Source organism: Tinamus guttatus, unplaced genomic scaffold (assembly GCF_059628265.1).
Source record: "Tinamus guttatus ecotype Peru unplaced genomic scaffold, ASM5962826v1 Tinamus_guttatus_pri_ptg000408l, whole genome shotgun sequence".
NCBI classification, from domain to species: Eukaryota; Metazoa; Chordata; class Aves; order Tinamiformes; family Tinamidae; genus Tinamus; species Tinamus guttatus.
This window is the reverse complement of record NW_028288942.1, coordinates 328441-349052: the sequence shown is the minus strand read 5'-3', so window position 1 is coordinate 349052 and position 20612 is coordinate 328441. Positions and strand designations below refer to the sequence as shown.

The following is a 20612-nucleotide window of genomic DNA, read 5'->3' as shown; positions in this document are numbered from 1 at the left end:
AAAGTCAGGCTTTGCCTAACTTGACACTTTTTGTAAATTCTATGTTGTAGAGCCAGGAACGTGCAAGTCCTGAGAAGAAAAGTGTTTTCTGTCTCTCAGATGGCACTTCATTTCAGTTATTCAGATTTTTTTAATGTTACTTTCCTTGTAGACTTATTCCAAAATCTTTTTTTTTTTTTTCTAAACTGATTTTTCATCTGTATATCAGGGATTTTGGCATTATTTTTGCTTTTAACTTATTTATTCTGCTTTGAAAAATAGTGATTGTCTCTACATAGAGAGACAGTCCTCAGTCATGGGTTGTTCTTTCCAACCCTTTTTATACATACCTCTTTTCCATGGCATTCCACGATTCTGAGCAATGATTTGAACTGCTGACCGCAAAAACATAGTCATCGAGTAACACTCTGGGGAGGACTTACATAATGAAAGTCTTGGTCAATAGGCTTTAGAAGAAATGAATGAATTTACACCGTATCCCTGGAATGTTTAATGGTGTATACAGTTGTGTGTCTCTCTGTAGGGCCCATTATTGTTCCAAAGTCATGCAGCAGGATTCTTAAAACTCATGATTTCTAAAAATAAATCTTTTGAAAATGTTGCAATGGTTAGTGGTCTACCCAGAGCCAAGGGAGGTCTAGACACAGTTCGTTCTTCTGCCAAATAATTATTATTCATCCTCAGCAAATTTCTTGGTCCTCAAGTTGCCTGTATAAAATGGCAAATGTAGTGTTGTCCTATAATGGAAATTACAAGGTAATATGTGTGATAGTCTATAAAATGTTCATATATCACAGTGACTACAGTTATGATTTCCCCTTTTTAAAAACTCTTAAAGTTTAGTCAAGGCTGGAATCATGGAGGCCATGATACCAGCTTAAGATATTTTTGCTGAGACTTCAGCATTTGCTTCTATTCTTATCTCTGTCAGTGAATCAGCATGACCTTTTAGGGGACTGTCTTGTAAATGGATCAGCGACTTTTACAAAAGGAAAAATATGCATCAGTGTTGCTTAAATATGTTTTTATCTGTATTATATCTCTATAAATACATTATTATGAACATGCATGTAAGTTTTGCCAGTTGCTTGCTCTGGTTTGCAGCATGACTTCACAACACAATTTTGTGTTCACAAAACAGCTGAAGAGATCAGAATCAAGTGTAGGGGTTACGGGAGCACTGTATTTTGTGTAATTGACACTGAACCCCTAGTAGGATAAAACTAAGGATAGGTAGGATTAAAAAAAAAAGTCATGTACTTGATGATTTACAATAAAAATTGGAATAGTTGGGATCTCTGTTTTGAGGGCTGTGGTGTCCTGTGCCGAAGAGGAAACTGTGTAAATCAGTATCAGTTGGAGAACCAGCTTGCATTGTTATTAATGCTTTGTTATTAATACCCTTTCCTTTCCTTCCTTCTGTCATTCATACTGTGATGTTCCTTTGCCTACTAAGTGAGCATAAGTGCTCTAAATTATTTCCTTTAATACTTGGGTGAGCCATTTTGATGACATGGACTGAAGATTTTTTTTCTTTTGTTTTTTTCCAGGCACATTTGTGTGGGATTGAAATAATGTTTTCTATGTGGGAGAAATCTCAAAAACAAAATTCTGTGATTCAGTAATGAAATATTAATGAAGCATAGAATGGGTTTTTGAATGCTTTTCATGTTCAGTTTCCTCAGTAGAGGTGAGGTCTGCAGTGAACCAAAAGGCATTCTTTCCCATGCTGAGTTTACCTTGACAAATGGACAACATTTAGGTACTGCTATAGGGTTCTTACAAGTTCCAGTAGAAGGAAGGGGTATCTAATCTGTAATCCTGCTCTGTGGCCTCTGATTCAAGGGGCAGAATGGTATTGAAGCTTGTAAAATCTTTCTGGTGGCACAAGCCTAACCCTAAGAAAGTCATTTGTTTCCTTTGTACTTGGCAGAAGGGCAGGCTGATCAGGAGCTTTTTGTTCTGCTGCCTGTTGCTCAGCTGTGGATGCTGAAGGTGGGTATGGACCATACTTGTTTCTTTTGTTGTTCAACAGAGTAAAAACTTCATTTTGAACGAGTTGTGGTTAGATTTGAATGAAAGGTACATTCAAGTAATGGTAAAGAAAACAAATATTTGGTAATATTTGAATACAAAATATGCAATTTTAATGTGACCCAATAACGAAAACTTGTTAAAAAAGAAAAAAATCTTGGGATGGTGAATTACTTTTTTGGTTGTTTGTCTTAAACCATGAATAGAAAATTTCCACCAAATTCTTTGTTTTGTAGTCTATGTCAGTGAAATTTTATGACAACTTCAAATTATTGTATACCTGTTAAACAACAGGTTTGCATTGGCAAGCCAGTGGGTGCAGGAGAAGAAAAAATACTTTAAAATACTTGTAATTTTTTTTTTAGCTGAAGGCTTAATTCTGTGTGACAATAAAAATCTGTGAAAGATATATTTAAAGCATAGAGTTGAAATGGCACAACTTTACTCAGGCAGTAATTGAACTTGCAAAAAGAAGAGCTTCTTGAGGTTTCTGAAGCCCTTCTCAGGTAGGCCTGAAATGCTTCTGATCCCCCAGGTTCTAATGGGTCAAGCTGGTACCTACAGCTCTCTCCCATGTTTTCTTGTAAGCATCTTGGCCCTTGATGATGTCTCGCTGTGAAGTTGGTAGGTTCGTCACAGACATGTACAGAAATGCCACTGTAGTTACTGCTAATTTATCTATTTTTTGCCTGCGTGTTTTGTGGGTGTCCCTTTCTGCTGCACTGGACCATATGGCCTGCTGGGTCATTATTTTGCAGTCACATGATGGAGAGATCTGATGCATGTAGTTCTGGAATGAATTTTAAAGAACTACGTAGGTAAACATGCTTGATGTGTGTTTAGGCATGTGGTTTAAATATTATTCTAATGGGGAGCGGAAGAATTGAGAAAAGGTACATGTACATACACTGTTTATTTCATGGCCTAGAATGGTTAATGATGGAGGAATCGTGTCACAGAAAAAGCCTATCAATAAAGATGCAGCATAACTTTAGGATATAGATTCTGATGATGTTACATAAAAATAGTATTTAAAGGGGTTGCCAGCTATAGATGTCTCACATTGAAGAAATGATATACTGTCTTTTCTCAGAGGTATCTTACAAAATAACTAATCAGTGCATTATGTATGTTAAAAGGTCGGTTGAAATTCTGCCCAATTTTTGCTTTTTCTGATAGCTTCACTGAGAATTGCCTCCTAAATACGCATTTTTATTTACCAAAAGAAAAGAATAACCTGAATTATAATCTGTTTCATTGCTTTGTGCCATCAGCGCGCTCTTTTTACACTTATGTTCTGCTGTTTTATGATTACATAAGAGTAATATGAAACACCCCCCAAAGGCCCAGGATTTCCATCCCTGTGCTCTCAGCTCTCGCTCGTCCATACGTGCACGCTCGTGCCCCCTGTGTGCGAGCCCTAGCAGGCATGTTGCACTGCGCTCTGGAAAAGCAAGCAAGCATTTGGTTCTGTGCTTCTGATTCACAGGCTACACACAGCGCAGAATGACCAATTACTCTATGCAAGAATCATAACATGCTGGTTAAATAGCGTGTTAATAGCTGAAGGTGTTTAGCTATCCTAACATTTCAGGTGATTTCAGAATTGTTTGATTATTCTGTGAAAGCAGCTCTGCTTTTTGTGTTATGCTTAATTATGTCACAGTTGATAGTGCCACACTATGTTCATGCTTAATAGACACATGTGCCTATTCGATGTATTAGGCTGTTCCGGTTCCTTGTCCCATGACATTTGCTTCAGTCAGGAAAAAAAAACCCACCAGTGCACGTAGTTGCTGTGCATTTCATGAGCAGGCAGAGGTGAGCTGCAGCGAATCTACCCGTTTGCAGTGTTTTATTGCGTGAAAGGAGTATCATTACCTCATGGCTCCTTCTCATAAGCAGCCAAACAGTGCTTGACATTTAAAGAGATTTTCTGTTGTGCACTTGTATAGTCAAGAGTAATTTTAATCCTATTAAAGATATTATGTCATGGAGGTGTGCCCTGGGGGAGAGGGCTGCTGCTCATTGGCTGAATGGAAAGCAGAGGGGAGGGGTGACCGAGAGGGTGGATTTATTACTTGATAGTTAGGTCAGGGATTTCTGTGAGAAATGCCCAGTGGTTGCAGTTGCTGATGATTTCACGTCAACAGCAGTGCAACGCAGCATGCTCCAATAGCTGAGTACTGAATGAGATACTGCAAACCGGTGGAAAAAAAAAAAAAAAAAGAAAGACAAAAAAGAGCCAGCGTATGAGAAGCAGCCAGAGAGAGCTAGGGAGGCAAGCTGAGAGCGAGGAAAGTGCTCGGGCTAGGGGGAAGTCTCCCAGGTGTACTGCAGAAGCCTTTTGGAAATGGATGCAAGGACCATCTGCTGCCGATAGATCAGGGACTGTGGACTAAGGACAGAGTGAGCTTATGGCTCTTTTGAATAAAACTGAAGTTCTGCAGAACTGATTCATCAAGATACATCATGAGTATGCTTCTGCATGAGATATTAATGTATGAATCCACACTAGAGATAGAGTACAGCCTACTGTGGTATAAAAAATGAAAAAAAGCAGCAACAATGCAGGGAATATGGCAGTGAACATTGCAGTGATTATCTGATTTATATGCAAAGAAAAAGAGAAGCAAAACACAAGCAACTTTTGTAGTACTATGGAGTTTGCGAGGCACTGCATTTAATGCTGAGAGATGCTAAACATTAAATCTGACAACACTGAAAAGAGAGATCATGGAGAAGTCAAGTAGTGAGGATTCTTCAATTCACCGGAGTCCATCTTTGGATAGCAAAGACTCTGACTTTGCTAAACCTTCTACCTCAGGGAAGCAATTTGGTCGAGGTTTTACTGCTGGAGCTTTCTATGGTACAGCTGGATCACGCACACAGAGCCACACTGGGGTCGGAACTGGGACCGGCGTTGGGACTGGCAAAGAAAGTGACAAATACAGTGCACCCAAAGGCAGCAAATATGTGGTCTTTTATCTGGATCTATCATTTGTTTTCCTTTTAGAATTTAAGAAGTGCAACATGGCAAGAGGCTGCCTGTGTTGTTTGAAATACATGATGTTCCTTTTCAATTTAATATTTTGGGTGAGTACTGTCTTTTTAGTTGTCTTCATTTGTTAGCATATCCTGTACTACTGCATTATGTGTACAGTGCATCTTTAAAGAACTACAGTAAGCTCCCCCCCCCCCCGTTTCTCTCCCTCTCTCCCCTACACGTAAGGAATATTTTCAGTGTTAAACCTATGCATAATGGGAAAATATACTTGTTTTCTATGTCTTTACTGACACATAGTTATTGTACTTTGACTACCAATTCTTAAAGATCATGATTTTAATGTGTGTTCAAGCTGGGTTATTTAAGGAAGGGCAAAACTGTTTTAGCATTAAAATCCTGTTGTAGTAGGATTTTTACATTCTGTTGTAATACCTCATGTTGCATTAAACTGCAGTTTAATATAAATTTAAAGTACAGCCTCATTGCTGCCATAAATTCCATTTCTTTGTAAACTTCATTTGAAAAACTGGTTTTTCATTTGAAGAAATTCATTCTCATTTCTTCATTTAAAAAGAAAAAAAATCTTGCATGCTGCAGCCTCCTAAGGTGTCAGCCTAAATGTGGAATGATTGGAATGCTGAATTAATCTGTATTCAGTTTCAGCTGCAGTTGTCCAAACTGGCATGTAAAGTTGGAAAGTAGTGCTTTCTTCTGAGGGATCAAAATTGATTTTCCTCCAGCAGCCAAGTGGCAAAGGAGTTATAAAAGTGCCTTAACAAGCAGATTAAAACATAGTGAATGCTTTGAGCAAACTAATGCCATGGAGAAGGGAGGGAAATAAGGTTGAAGTCAACCATCAGCTGGGCATCCTTGAATGAACAGTAAGTCTGGGAAAATCAGAAGCTAATTGAAACACTGTTTTTTTTTTTTTTTTGTCAATACAGCCGAGTATCAAATCAGTTTCCCTAACTGAAGTAAAGGCCACTGCTTTTTTATGGTTTTAATGCTTGGGCAGATGAAGAAAATGATTCAAGGTCATAATCCTGAAATGCTTCAGAAGTAAATGAAATTAGCTGGGTTTAGTTTGGAAGAAGGAGGGGCATTAATAGTCTCGTTCAGAGAGCTACCTTTGCTGTGGAGATACCAGTGTTCAAATTAGGAGTCTTACTAAGAGCCTCTCTGTTTGTCATGACCCACTTACTGAAATAACCTTTAAGAGCAAGAGGTAATGGGAGATTTGGTATGGGGTTGGACCAGAGCAAGCATGCATCAGTGAGCCATAGCGGTAATAGACTGAAATGTTGCAGCCACTGAAGGCATGGGAGACTTAATTAAACAGTAGGGTGGAAATCTTCATTGAACAGAAAGATGGGACTGGCCTCTGAGAAACGGCCGATTCAAGTTCCTTGCTTCACCCTTTTTTTTGATTGTTTGTTTCTCATTTTGTTTTGCTTTTTTTTCTGTATACCAACCACAACAGAAAGTTTCCAAGTTTCCTCACCTGTTTCAGGAATATATCCAGGACACCAACTTTATATCAGACTGGCTATGTGACCCAAAAAGCTGCATTGCTGTGACACCTTGGAAGTATTTCTGTTTTTCTTATGCTCTATGTTGTGATTAGTTTCGGAATAGCCTGCTTGTTCTCTGTGATCAGCCATTAGTAGCACTCTACCATTTGCCTTTAGGCTCAATATCTTATTTTCATTTTCATCCCCCTCCCAAGCAGCATTTTTCTTAACTGTGTGCAAGCAGGCCTTCCCTTTTCTTGAACTTGCACAAAGTATTTCCAACCTCTTCTCTGTGCTCATCTCTGTATTCTTGTTACTCAGCTTCTACTAGTCTTTGGACAATCACATTGCTTCTTGTGTTAGGACTTACCTACTACCATGTGGAAAAGTATACACTAGTATCTCTGTGCTTTCTCAGCTCTTATTCTAACCTCAGAAACCTCTTTTCCCTCTTCTCAATATGCCTTTGCTTTCTGTGTTTTTACGGCTTTTCTTACAGTTACTAATCTTTGTCATTGCATCTCTGTCTGATATTCTAGAAATGCTTTTTGTATGAGCTAGGCTATGCAAAATGTAAATGGTGCTGTTGAATGGTGAATCTGATGGTTTACAGAGAAAAGCTGAATGCAAGATGTCACTTTTAAAGTAGCTTGCAACAGAAATTTGAACCACTAGCCTTGTGTAGATTGTTCTGAAGTTCTGCTGGTTTTTGTGTTGGTTGACTTAAATTCAGTCTTACAGACCAGTCTTGAGAGCAGCTTTCCAGTGTTTTCAGAGGACTGTTGGATATTTTATTATTTTATTTTATTTTATTTTTTAATGAGGTATTTTATTGTCCTGTGTCTTGGGCGACTCAAATGAATAAAACTGTCATCTCCTTTTCTTCATGGAAAGGCTACCTAGAGTGAAGCACACTATATACAGGTGTTCGGTGATGTGCCACCTCTGGCTTCATACCTGGAGTCCACATGAATTCCACCCTGGCTGTGTGACAGGCCTTGGATGTTAGCTGAGTTCCCCATATGCCCCTTGCTCACGCTATGCTCTTGCCAGGGTCTCTCTCTCCACCTTGTAGTCTTCTGCTAGCCCAGCCCTGGGTTCTCCATACAGATTTGTCCGTACGTGCATTCCCACTGGGCCCTACAGCACTCCCTGTTATTTGAATCCCAGCTTCCCCAATTCTCCACTTTCCTGATTTCCCAGGAAAAAGCCTTCAAAGCCTCTCTCCCACATCACTACCAGGGCTCAGGCCAGGATGGCAGCACCCCTCTGCAGTTCCTTCATCATTTCCTTTGGAAGTTTTGTTAACGTACCCAAGTCCAAAACCATGAAGTTGTGGCCTTCTCTTAAGCAGTGACAGACATCTTTTGTAATGCAAGGAGATTTCCTTTAGAAAAAGAGACACATCTATTTTTGAGCATGAACTCTCTCTCAGCCTGTAGTTTAAAGCAGAATGAGACTCCTGATCCCCTGAAGTGCATATCCATGTAAGAAGCAGAATTTTTATGTAGATGTTGATTTAGGCAACTGGAGATTGTAGTAGAAAAGCTGCGTTTCAGGGAGCCTTTAAACAGGTGCCAGCCGAGCAGCTGTGTGGTGAATGCAGCAGTTAATGGGCAGTCTGCCCGCCCAGCCTGCGTGCCACAAAGCTGCATTGTTTCATTGTTTTCAGCCTGCAGGTGCAGGAGGCTTGGCTCATGTGAAGCACTATTATACTGTAAGAAATCAGTGTTTCTTAGAACTTCGTGGATAGTTCCCTTTCCACATCAAAAACGGTGGTATCCTTTGATGTCTCAGGAAGGATTGCTCCCTTCGTCTTGAGAGATCCTCAAGGTTGGTCCTGTATGTGGGCCCGAAGAAGGATGCTCTTCTGTAGAAAAAGAATCTTACTCCGTTATTTGCTTCTTAACAGCATGAAAAGCCTGGGAAGTATTCTGTCCATCATGTGGCACCGAGATGTCCTTCTCCAGCCTGGCAGCCAGCCCGTATAGATTTGGAGACCACCTAAATGTCTATTTGAAGATAATGGAGATGTGCAGTGGTTAATAGGTTTTCTCTGGTTTTATGTACCAAGTATACTCCTATTGGGACAACTTTGAGGAAGAACTGATGTATTGTTGCTGTCTAATGAAAATTCAATATCGGTGAATTAGATTAATGACAATAACAGACAGTTTTTGAAAATTAGCTACAGATCTATTAGTTAATGTGGAATGATGAATTCTGCCAAGCAAGTTGATCACAGAGGGGCCCAACAGAAAATTGAAACTGTAGGTGTTCCTGTACAGTATCATTAAGAACTCCAGGTATTTCTCTGTGGTCATCTGTGATTCTTAGCAGTTTTTCTTGGCCATCTGGCATTGCTTTCTTCTGGAGATTAAGAAAGTCTGAGCTGAGGGTTAAGCAAGCTTATAGTATTTAATTGTGTGGCTAGGATGATGATTTACAGTGAATTTATCCTAAGTGCATAATATGTTTTGCAAAGGGCCTGGGCTAGTACATATGTTAGTTGATTTAGTTTGCCTTCAGGAATATTCAAGTGTACATGTATGGAGATTGTAAAGTAGCCGATATAGTACTGCAGATAAAATTAAATATATACGTGTATATTTTAATATTTGCAGATAGCAGCATAATTGTCAAGAAGATGGTAAACAAGTACCAAGATTACTGTATAGATGTTTATGGGATAGATTTCACTTCAGTGAAATTAGGCAAAAGAATTAGATTAATTGTTTTCCCAGAACACAATTCAGAAAATCTTACTACCTATAAGAAAATTCTACAAAGCAGAAATTTTGAAAAAGAAATTTCACTTGTGAAATAAGTTTCATAGTGTCCTAAAAGGGAAAGTTTAGAGTGACAGGAATAAATTTTAAAATCTTCAGTAGAAAAATCTGCACATAATGCTTGATTGTGGGTTGTGAATCAAGCATTAGTTTGTTCTATTCATTTAACTAAAATTACATTTTTGTATTTCATGTACATAGAGAGACTCATATTACACATTTTGTTACATCTTAGTCTATTATTTATTATTTTATTACTTAAGTATAATAAAATTCATTTTATTGGAGGGAGCATCTGGCAAGGTTATTAAATCTTAATGTTTTCTTTGTTGCAAGTGGTAGGAAAGTGGTGTGGTTCATTTATTAAACTAATTTGAAATTTAGACTATGTATATAAATTTTATACATTTATAAATAAATTTTATAATAGGTTGTAGGCATTTTTCTGTTGCTAAAATATAAGACTACAAGAGAAAAAACGTGGTCTGGAAAGCTAGCTAGTTGAGAAGTAATAGCAAAAAGTTAAACACAATAAATTGTTTGCTTATTCTTTTCTGTGAAAATAACAGAGCCTGCTTATCTGAACCTGTTGGGCAGAGAGTCGAAGCTTGTGAGTAGGCTTTGTCCCTGTGCATAACTGAAAGTTAATCTTTCAAGTTTAATGACTTTTGTGGAGTCCTTGAAATGAGAACAAAATGACAACATAGGACAAGGGAACACAATCAAATTCACCCTGTTATTGTCCTAACCCTCACTGTGTGATCTTGCCTCCAATATATCTTGTACCCTGCAAGCAACAGTTTTCTGACACGGGGAGGAATGGCAAGGAGAGACAGTGAACAACCCTGAGATGCTTGTTCCGTGACATAACAGCAATATTTATTTCTATCGTATTTTGGTTGTAATGACATAAGTGAGCAGTCCAGTGACAATTGCAGTACAATCCCATGAAAGTAGGGCAACTCAAAAAGAAGTGACACACTGAAATCTGGAAAGCAGTAGACTTAATTTTTTTAGAGTTTATCTTTTCTGTTTCATTGATAGAAAATAATCAGGTTTTAATAGCTAATCCAGAACATTCTAGCTTTTGGCTGTTTTTTTCTTCTCCAAGTGATATATCATTATTTAGGGGGCCTATGCCACCATGTGTATGTCACCGTTGGATGACAATTAGGCAAATATTTCTGCATGTCAGCATTTTGGCTGGGAGGATAAGTAATTTAATTAAAACTGAGTGATGTCCTTATGAATATATTGTATGTTCAAGTGACATTAGAGAATAATGGTCAAATATTATTTAAACATGGGACCAGTGTTATGAGGTGTGCTTCAGAGCTCTTTTAATACACGTGGTGGGAGCTCCATAATCATTTTAGGGAATGAATTATTGAACCATTGAACTTACAGGGAGACACTGGAGACATTCGATACAATGTTTTTCACAGTATTCCACTCCCTTTCTGCTCTTTCCTATCACTGCATTCTGATCAGGTTGCTTTTTTTTTTTTTCCCCATTGCTTTTTGTTTGTTTGTTTGTTTTTTGTTTTTCCTTTGGTGTGAAATTTTGAGACTAATTTTACTCTAGCTGAAGGTAGATTTAAAAGCTGTTTGTGTGTGCTAGTATGGATAGGTGATGTATAGATTTATGAGTAAAAGGCAGATCTGCTTTACATCTCTTTTACCATAGTCACCTGGATATAGTTGTTTAATCATTTGTATGTGTAGAGATTTATAGGCAGTGACAGTGAGAAACAGAACGCAGTTTGGAAATGGAAAATAATTGATTGCTCCCTTCCCCCCACTCACAGAGTTTTTTTATATATATATGATTCAGATTCTTTCCCTCATATCCTCTGATTAGCTGTGTGACCTTGAACAAATTTCTTCAGCCTTTTGCGACTTGAATCTCCTAAGTTTTAAAAGTAATTATGATATCAACTTTTATAAAGCTAAGGTTATAAACATGGTGGGATACAATTACTGCTAACTTTTAATAAGCTTAAAAACTGTCATGTTTCTTATTTACCTCTGGACTCATAGACTATATAGAACATTTCAGTAAGCTACTCAGGGATTTTTTTTTTCCCATGCTCCTTTTTTGTCTGTTCCTGACACCTTCCAAATAAGTCTTCAGGAGGCTGATCCAAAGGGGTATAATCTTCTTCACACAATTAGAGTAGGATGAGCATGTAACTCCATTATCTGGCTGTCAGAGGAGGCATGTAATTTGTTTATTTAAATGCTGCTCAGACAGACAAGACCTGGGTACAAAAGATCAGAGGATGCAGTCCAATTTGTGGTAAATAAAGTTAATTGGAGTTTCATTGTACATTTAAAAAAAAATAAATTGAATGTGCCTAATGGCCAGCCGAGTCATCACAGACACACTGTTAATATTGTGTAATACACTTAGTAGTTCTTCTGTGTTCATTTCTTATTATTGGTAAAGTAACCTAACCATACAGCAGCTGAGTGAAATTTTCAATCAAGGAAGAATTCTGCTGGGTATCTTGGGCTCTGCCTGAGTTATCCTGTAGAAATAAACACACCACACCATGTCAGTGAAGTAAAAGACATGATGTGGCTGAAGGTGTGGTATTAAATATTGAATATGAAAGTTGCTAACCCTGTTTTGGAGGTCACATAAGACTTAATCATTTTAATACCATTTTCAGAAATGACTGCAGGCACTGGACTCAAAGCAATTTCACAACTCTCTGAAACAAATTAGCTTTAAATCATTTCAGATAGAACATCTCCATTCAGCTCAGACCCATGCTGCTTGAGGAGAAAATTAAATTGTTCTATTTATTGAGTAGAGATAATTGAACTTCTAAATGTTTGGAAATTTGACTGAGATAATACTTCTTCCTTCCTCCTGCTTTTCCTGAGCTGGGCCAAAGTTCATACTGCTACCTGTCTGATTTAACTATTCCATCCAGTATAGCAAATATAGTGAATATTCTTGTTGCCTTCTGCCAACTATAAATTTTAAAAATCACTTTATCTTATCTTCATTAGTGTCACCTAGAACTTGGCATCATGCTGAGATAGTGCAGAACTAGATTTTTCCACGGGGACACAATATATTCAGGAATTTGGAGGGTTATCTTTGATTAAACCATAGCCAAATCCCTACAACCACAGTAACCCATCCACACCCATCTCTAGGTGTTTAGTACCACTCGTGGCCTACTGGCTGTCTTGTCTGATCTCTCATCCAGAGCACAATATTTTATCCTCCCTACTGCCTGGGAACGTAAATTCATTGGTTGTCCCTTGCATTCCTTTCAGTGAACAATGACTGCAGTTACTTTTATTCTGTTTTGCTTCATGTGTGTAAAATATAGTAAACGAGATTTTTTTTTTCAGAGACAAAAGAATAATTAATGTATGCAGCAAAAACGCCATCCGTCTGCTTCTGAGGAAGGAATTTTGCACCCATCAATTCTTGTTAAATGTACTTCATTGTTATTACAAGCTGAATTTGGCAATCTTGTCCTTTAGTGATTCATGAAACCTTTTCCTATCTTCTGTTGCTCCTGAGCCAAAATCTTCATGCTATTTCTAATAACTGTGCCGGAGGCATATACTTTGGGAAATACTGCGAATAAATATGAAACAAACATGAAAGATACTCAGAACCATGGCAAGTCATGAGATGTCAGAAAGAGAATCTGTATCTTTCTGATTTATTTTATGGATTGCTCAGACTTCTGTCTTTCTTGCATTCATGTGCAATTGCAACTACTGTGGGTACAAATTGTAGATCCACAGCAGGAAATGACAAGACCATTGTTGATTCCTAAATGGAGTACTCTCAAAGCACCCTTAAGTGTTTGAGAAGAGTGCAACCTGCATTCAGAGTTGTTGCAAGGAATTAAAAACAACAGAAACCATTATGTTACTCTCTTGGCAATTATAGAACTATTAATTTCTTAGTGTGTGAGGAGCTGTGATGTGGAAGTATTCCTAAAATAACTTTCTCTCTCTCTCTCTCTCTTTTTTTTTTTTTCTTTAATATGGTGAACAGGACTGAAACAAGAAAATCATGAGCTATGGATGATAAGATTATTAACAGAGGATTATACGCTGTAGGGGTTCATCAGCTTAATGAATTACTAGTCATTAGCAGAGATGTATTAGTTGCTTATGTGCTTGCTTCTAACATACTGCACATGTGATACAATGCATGTTAACTGAATGTGTAACAGGTAACTATGTCAGCAGTTAAAGCAATTCTGTTGTTTGCAATGATTTATGTGTACAATTACGTAGTCTGAAATTAGGTAAAAATGAAGGAAAGAATAGGCATTCTACTATTTTTGCATTACTTTTAAACCAAGGGCTTTAAAAATATACTTTTAAATAATTTTAAAGTATTTTAACTTTACAGATAGACTTTAGTGCTTATGTGTGTGAGCAGGCCCGTGCAGTAATACACATTGTATCTGCTACACCTTCTGTTCCCACCAGGCCCAAACACATATTTTTTCCTCTATACACCTGAAACCCATATCTTTCAGAGTGAAGGTAATAAGCCAATTCCACATGTCAGTAAAATTAATTGCAGGACTCCTGTTGTCATCTTTAATATCTGAAAATGTATGTGCAAGGATCTGATTTGCATTTGTAAATGTCCAAATGTATTCATATCCAGTACATACTAAGACTGCTTAATATGCAAATTTAGAGAACTGACGTCCACACAGACTTTGTTAATCTAACATGAACAATCATTGTGTATGACCACTTGTGCTTTATAAATTTTGGAGTTTTCTGAGCCTGTAGCATGTGCTTTTGTTTTTACTTTTAGATGCCTTGATTTGGATGGGGGGATCTCTCATAATTCTTATAATTCTAGCATGATCTACAATGTGCTTTTGGAGCCTCCTAAATTTTTTCCACCTTTTAAACCTTCAGTTACTAGGATAGCTTCTTCTAAATCAGAGGTTTGTTCTTTCAGTCTTCTTGAATGTATTATTAAGCACTGTTCTCTTTCAATGCTGGTGCTGAATGACCAATACTTGTTGTTAGCAGCGATGTCACTGCTGACTAGCTTCACTCCTTCATAAAACTGTTTTTTTTTTCTTCAACATAGTCTTGGAGAGCATCCAGCCAGTTACAGTCTTAAATTAGGTGAAAAAGCTCCCTGACACCAGATTGCAATTCAGAAGTATAAACACTTCATTTCATAGTAAACAGCTGTTTTAAACTAAATCACAAGTAACGAATCACAGTGACGTAGTTACTTTTTCCTTTTCAGTTCATTTAGCTGTGGCCATGCCACCAAAAGGTGCCGCCTCTTCCTCAGGATGTGCACCAGGAGGTAGTTAACTTAGAAATAAACAAGGTTTATATTCTTATTTGCTCCTTTCTTGGAGTTTGAGGATTGTCCTCTCTCCCCTGTTTTCATTACTTTAAGAAATTAGTATCTTATGTGTTGCCGTAAATGCAGAGAGTCTTAGGATTGCTTCATGTGTTCTTCTCGATGCCCATATAGATATGGGCAGTGCTGTTATCCTCATGATCTTAATGGAAAGCTGAGCCACCAAAACAAAAGCCAGGCCTGCAGCAGGGCACAAGGTAGATGGCCAAAAGCTACTGGAGACCACAGTTAGCAAGTGCACACATAGTCCAGTTCAGCATGTGTGGACTTGTGTTGACTTTGGCTCAGCTGTGTTTGTGTAGCACTGTCCATCAGCTCAAAGATCCTGCTTATCATGCACCTCCAACAGGGGTGTGAATGCAGTCATTTTCCCTGCACTTTCATTTCTAGGGCAGCTTGGGCAAAGACAGCATAAATCTGCCAGTATTCATGCTGTAAATGTGTCCTACTAAGTGACTTGTACAAGGTCAAAACAAATTTGAATCCAGATACCTAAAGACCTTGCTAAGTGTCTTAACCAACATGCCATCTGTTAGGTCCCATCCGTTGTGAGAGACTTGATTCAATCAACCTACTCCTAATCTTCACTGTGCAGGATGGTCTACAGGCACAGAAATCCTTTTGGTTTTAGGACCTTAGAATATCCCCTTTTTTGGGCGTGTTCTCCAGTGTCTCGCACATCACCGCTTCTAGTGAAAGTTTCCTTGTGCTATGTAGCATACTTCCTAAACTTGTCCTCCTCAAAATCTCAGTAAGAAAATTAAAGTTCTATTCTTGTGACAGTCATGCAGGAGACTTTAGTCACAGTGACGACCTTGTTACGGGATGTCTCTGTTTCCAGTAATCATTGGTCTTTCTATACCACTCCAAACCACCTAATGAAATCATTCCATAAATGATAAGTACACTGACATTGTATTTAATAGTTATGAAAGGTGCAAGTGAAGGAAAGAATTTATTGAATAAAAAGCTTTGTATTTGACATCTGGTAATAATACTTATTTTTACTTTTTGGAGCCGTTCAAGTCATCTGTTTGTCTCCTATTCTCAGAACAGTGTTTGCTGTAATGGTTTCAGGAGGAGGGCTGTGAACAGAACTTGTGGTTTTTTTTCTCTCCCATTGACAGCATTCAGCAGGGTGCTGGCTTCATGTTCCCCAGTGCAACAGTGGGCTTTGTGTCTTAGTAGATCTGCTTTAAAATGCAGATAGCCAATGTTATCTTCAATTCTTGTTTGTTTTTCTGATGTTTCTGCTTTTTCATTTGGGGTTCTTTTTGTTTTTTGTTGTTGTTGGTTTTTTTTCTTTACATCTACTTATAAATGCTTATAGATGTGCTTATCGATGTGAGCTGCAGAAGTGTCTATGATGTATGATGTTGACATGATCTATTACTTAGGTAGGTTGGAAGGTCTTCAGAATCTTAACTCTCTCTCTCTGCCTTCTGGTAGCAATGGAAGTTGACCTTTTTGTTGCATTTTCATTTGTTTTATTTCTTAGCATATTCTTTTTTATATAACTTATTTTGAATTGTTGTCATTCATGGGTTCTTAGTTGTCAGTAATAAGGCTTTTTCTGTTTTGCTGTGAGCATTGGAATTGATGATCCAAATAAACTGTAGTGAGGTTACAAATATATTAAGACTAATATATTTGATTTCTAGTAGTTTTCTTTATCTCTGGTATGTGAGGCTTGAATATAAAACTGAATATATCGGATCAGATCGACGTTCGTCAACCTCATATCCTACCTCATATGTCTGAAGGTAGCTGCTGAAGGATGCAAAACAAAGCAGTTATGAAATAGGATAAATGAAAGTAATTGTCTCTCAACTTATTTTCTGATTTTCCAGGGGATACTAGTTTAGGGATTTCATAAACTAGAGGGCTAGACATATCCATGGCACTTAATAGACCCTAAAGGACTTAGACAAATTGGTATAATACAGAATCCCAGAATGGTTGAGGTTGGAAGGGACCTCTAGAGATCTAGATCTAGTCCAACTCCCCTGCTCCAGCAGGGACACCCAGAGCTCATGGCACATGGTGGCATCCAGACAGGTTTTGATAATCTCCAGAGAAGGAGACTCCACAACCTCCCTGAGCAGCCTGTTCCAGGGCTCTGTTACCCTCACAGGAAAGAAGTTCTTCCTCACATGGAGATGAAACTCACATATGTTTCAATTTGTCCCTATTACCCCTTGTCCTATCACTGACCGCTATTGAGAAGTGTTTGGCCCCAACCTCTTGATATACTCTCCTTAGGTACTTGTACATGTTGATCAGATCCTCTCTCAATCTTCTCCAGGTTGAAAAGACCTATCTCACTCAGTCTTTCCTCATAAGATAGATGTTTGAATCCCTTAATCATCTTCATCGCTCCACACTGAACCCTCTTTAGAAGCTCCACGTCCCTCGTGTACTGGGGAGTCCGGAACTGCACCAAATACTCCAGGTGCAGCCTCTGCAGAGTTGAGCAGAGGGGCAGATCCCCTCCCTCCACCTGCTGGAAATGCTCCTCCTGATGCAGGCTAGGACCCCATTGGCCTGCTTGGCCTCAAGGGCATATTGCTGCCCCATGGGTAACTTGTATCAACCAGAACTCCCAATTTCCTCTCCTTTCCAGCAGGTCAACCACTAATCTCTCCTGGTGCCTGGGATTATTCCTCCCCAGGTGCAGGATCCTGCACTTGTCCTTGTTGAACCTCATGAGGTTCCTCTCTGCCCAACTCTCGGACCTGTCCAGATCCCTCTGAATGGCAGCACAGCCCTCAGGAGTGTCGGCCACTCCACCCAGTTTGGTATTGTCCGCAAACTTGCTGAGGGCGCCCTCTGTGCCTTCGTCCACATCATTGATGAACAAGTTGAACAGCACCAGTCCCAGTACTGATCCCTGGGGGACACTACTGACCACAGACATCCAACTAGACTCGGCCCCATTTATCACGACCCTCTGAGCTCTGCCATCCAGCCTGTTCTCAATCCACCTCACTGTCCACTCATCTAACACTCCTGAGCTACATTTGAATCCAGATACATTTGAAAACTTTGGTCCAAGATTTGAAATCCTTTGGTCTTCCAGGATTCTATGGCAGTGAGTTCCCTTCTTTAAATATGCACTGTGTGAAAGAGGACTTCCTTTGAAGCCTACTGCTTGATAATTTCAATAGATGCTTAAAGCCACTCTGAAAATCAGAGAACTGTCATAGAATCATAGAATGCTTAAGGTTGGAAGGGACCTCCAGAGGTCATCTAGTCCAACCCCCCTGCACACGTAGGGTCATCTAGAGCACGTGGCACAGGACTTCATCCAAGCGGGTTTTGAAGATCTCCAGAGAAGGAGACTCCACAACCTCTCTGGGCAGCCTGTTCCAGTGCTCTGTCACCCTTACTGTTAAAAAAAATTTCCTTAAGTTCCTGTGGAACTTTTGGTGCTTCAGTTTGTGGCCATTACCTCTAGTTCTGTTGGTGGCCACCACTGAAAAGAGGCCAGCACCATCCTCTGCACTCCCTCCCTTGAGGTACTTATAGACACTGATTAGATAGAAACTGTCCTTTCTGCTTGTCATCTTTTTTATTTGTCTGATTGCTTTTATTACTAAAATGTCAAGAAATCTAATTTAAATATGAAACATACAACAACAATAGTGTTTAGCTGTGCTTATCATAACAGAGAGAATGTTCAGCTTGATAGAGACCTGTAGAGATCATGTAGTCCAACCTTCTATTGAAAGCAAGGCCTTAGGTTAAATTATTCAGGGTCCTATGAAGCTGAGCCTTGAATACTTATAGCAAGGGAGATTCCACCTTTTGTCTGGGTAATCTATTACCTATATTTAATGGTTCTCAAACTGTAGAAATATTTCCTTATATCCAGATTACGACTTCCCTTGTAGCAACAAGCTCACTGCTTGTTCTGACACTATACATCCTCATGAACAAAGAGTCTGTATCTTCTCTGTTACTGCCTTTTGGGTAACTGACAGACTGTGATTGGATCCTTCAAAGCCCTTTCTCTTTTAGGCTGAACAAAATCAAACCCTTCTTCCTTTGTCAAGTTCTCCAACCCAGTAATAATCTTCATGACGCTATGCTTGGCCATCTCCAGATTTTCAACATCTTTCCTACCTGGGAGGACCAAGCCCACACACAATATTCCAAGTGTGCCTAACAAGTGCTGAATAAAATGGAGTAATCACATCCCTTGATCTGCTGGGTGTGTTCTTGCTGATGTAGCCTGGCACATGATTTGGATACTTACAATGATATTTTTGCTGTCACAGTCCACTATTTTTGGCACAGCTTTTAGCACAGTGGAATGCATACCACTCTGTGGAGAGTTTAGGAAAATGAAAAATGTAAATGAATGCTAAATGAATATGAGCATAGAAATCTTTTGTTCCTTGCTTTTGAGTGTGTACATTCATATTACGATACTGCAGTTAATAATTTTTGTCTTTTTATTGCATTGTCTCTGAAAGAATGGATCTGACTTTTCCCTTGTACTTACTCAATCTCTCCTAAAATATGCTTCAGCTTTCTGCAGCTTTCTGTGCCTTTCAGCGCTTTTAGTAGCCCATCATGCAGTTGTCTCACTTTAAGTCGTACTTTGTTGTTAACTCCATCTGGCTGATTGTACAGCTGGCATAAGTGCTGACAAGAACAAAAACAGTAATCTTGTTATTCTCCCACCTAAGCAGCAGCAGTGTGTAGATTGTGTTTTCTAGTATGGTATATTGATTTTATGCATTGTTAAATGTTTCACAGTCCAGTATTTATCTAGACTACTAACTGCTTTTTTGCCTTCCACAGTGTTTCTAGTCTGATCATGATTCCTGCAGCCCAGCCAGTGTTTGTTTTCTCTATTAAGTTTAGTCTCATTAACAAAGCGTGTATCTCAGAACCATAAGACTTCATTATTTTTACTGGGGCTTGAGGGACTTGAACACTTTTTATAAAAATCTGGTTTTTTTGGTTATCTTATGTGTTACACTTTTAAATGGATGCTTTATATTTTAAACTTAAATTGGGGGAGGGAGGAGACAACTAAACCTTGAGTACAATGTGTCTTTGTGGAAGGTAGACTGCAGAAATAGGGTAGGTTTTTTTTTCTTTCTTTCTTTCTTTTGTTCTTTTTTTTTGTTTGTCTTCTTAAAGTGCAGACACCACGACAACTCTGTGCATCTGTTCTGTCGTGTCCTATTTTTAATCCTTTTTTTTTCAGATTCCTGCTTATGTTTTCTTTAGCTGGCTATATTGTAGACAAGTGGTATTTCCCTCAGGATAAATTATCTTGCTTGTCCTAATAGAATATATCTGTGTTCAGGTATATTTCTTTATCACAGTTTTGGGAGGTCTAAGAATGCAGGTTTCTTGTTTAAAAGCTTCCTTAGCTGTGTGTGAGCATTGATCAGTGTTTGACACATATGTCTCAGCGCAAGCTTTAATGGGGAAACTGTTCCCTATTTCAGCAGTCTTGGAGCTTTTTTCCCTGCTGGTTGGATGCTACTTTTCCAGCTGACCTTAATGACAGCTTGTTGGCCTGATTAATGGAGACTCCAGAGAATAGCTCTTTACTATCTGATTGTTTCATTTTGCCCATTACTCTTCCTCCTTGCCCTCAGTGAATATCTTTTTGCCTACCACTTTTTGCCAGGATCACCAGGATTCAAATTGTCACTGTCCCAAAGTTTAGCTCTATACCTAATATACTTGTTGTCTACTTCCAGTCGTGCTAGTACTGGTGTACTGCTATCTGCCCTGTTGTGATTCAAAATTTGAGCAACTGAGTGAGGGAAGCAGAGGTCCTGAGCAGCTTATGATCAGGATTTGTGGACTAAAAGTTGCTTGCTTATTTGCTTTTTTTCCTAGGCTCTTTCAAAGAA

The 20612-nt window shown here is 38.7% G+C and overlaps 1 protein-coding gene across 1 annotated transcript in view; it reads left to right on the top strand.

Moving 5' to 3' along the window:
• Positions 1-4287: 4287 nt before the first annotated feature.
• TSPAN9 (tetraspanin 9) overlaps positions 4288-20612 on the top strand; it is a 79466-nt gene continuing 63141 nt past the window's right edge. The window contains exon 1 of the mRNA XM_010214027.2: positions 4288-5130. Coding sequence (XP_010212329.1) covers positions 4771-5130 — 360 coding nt within the window. The 5' untranslated portion in view covers positions 4288-4770. The remainder of the gene's footprint in view (positions 5131-20612) is intronic.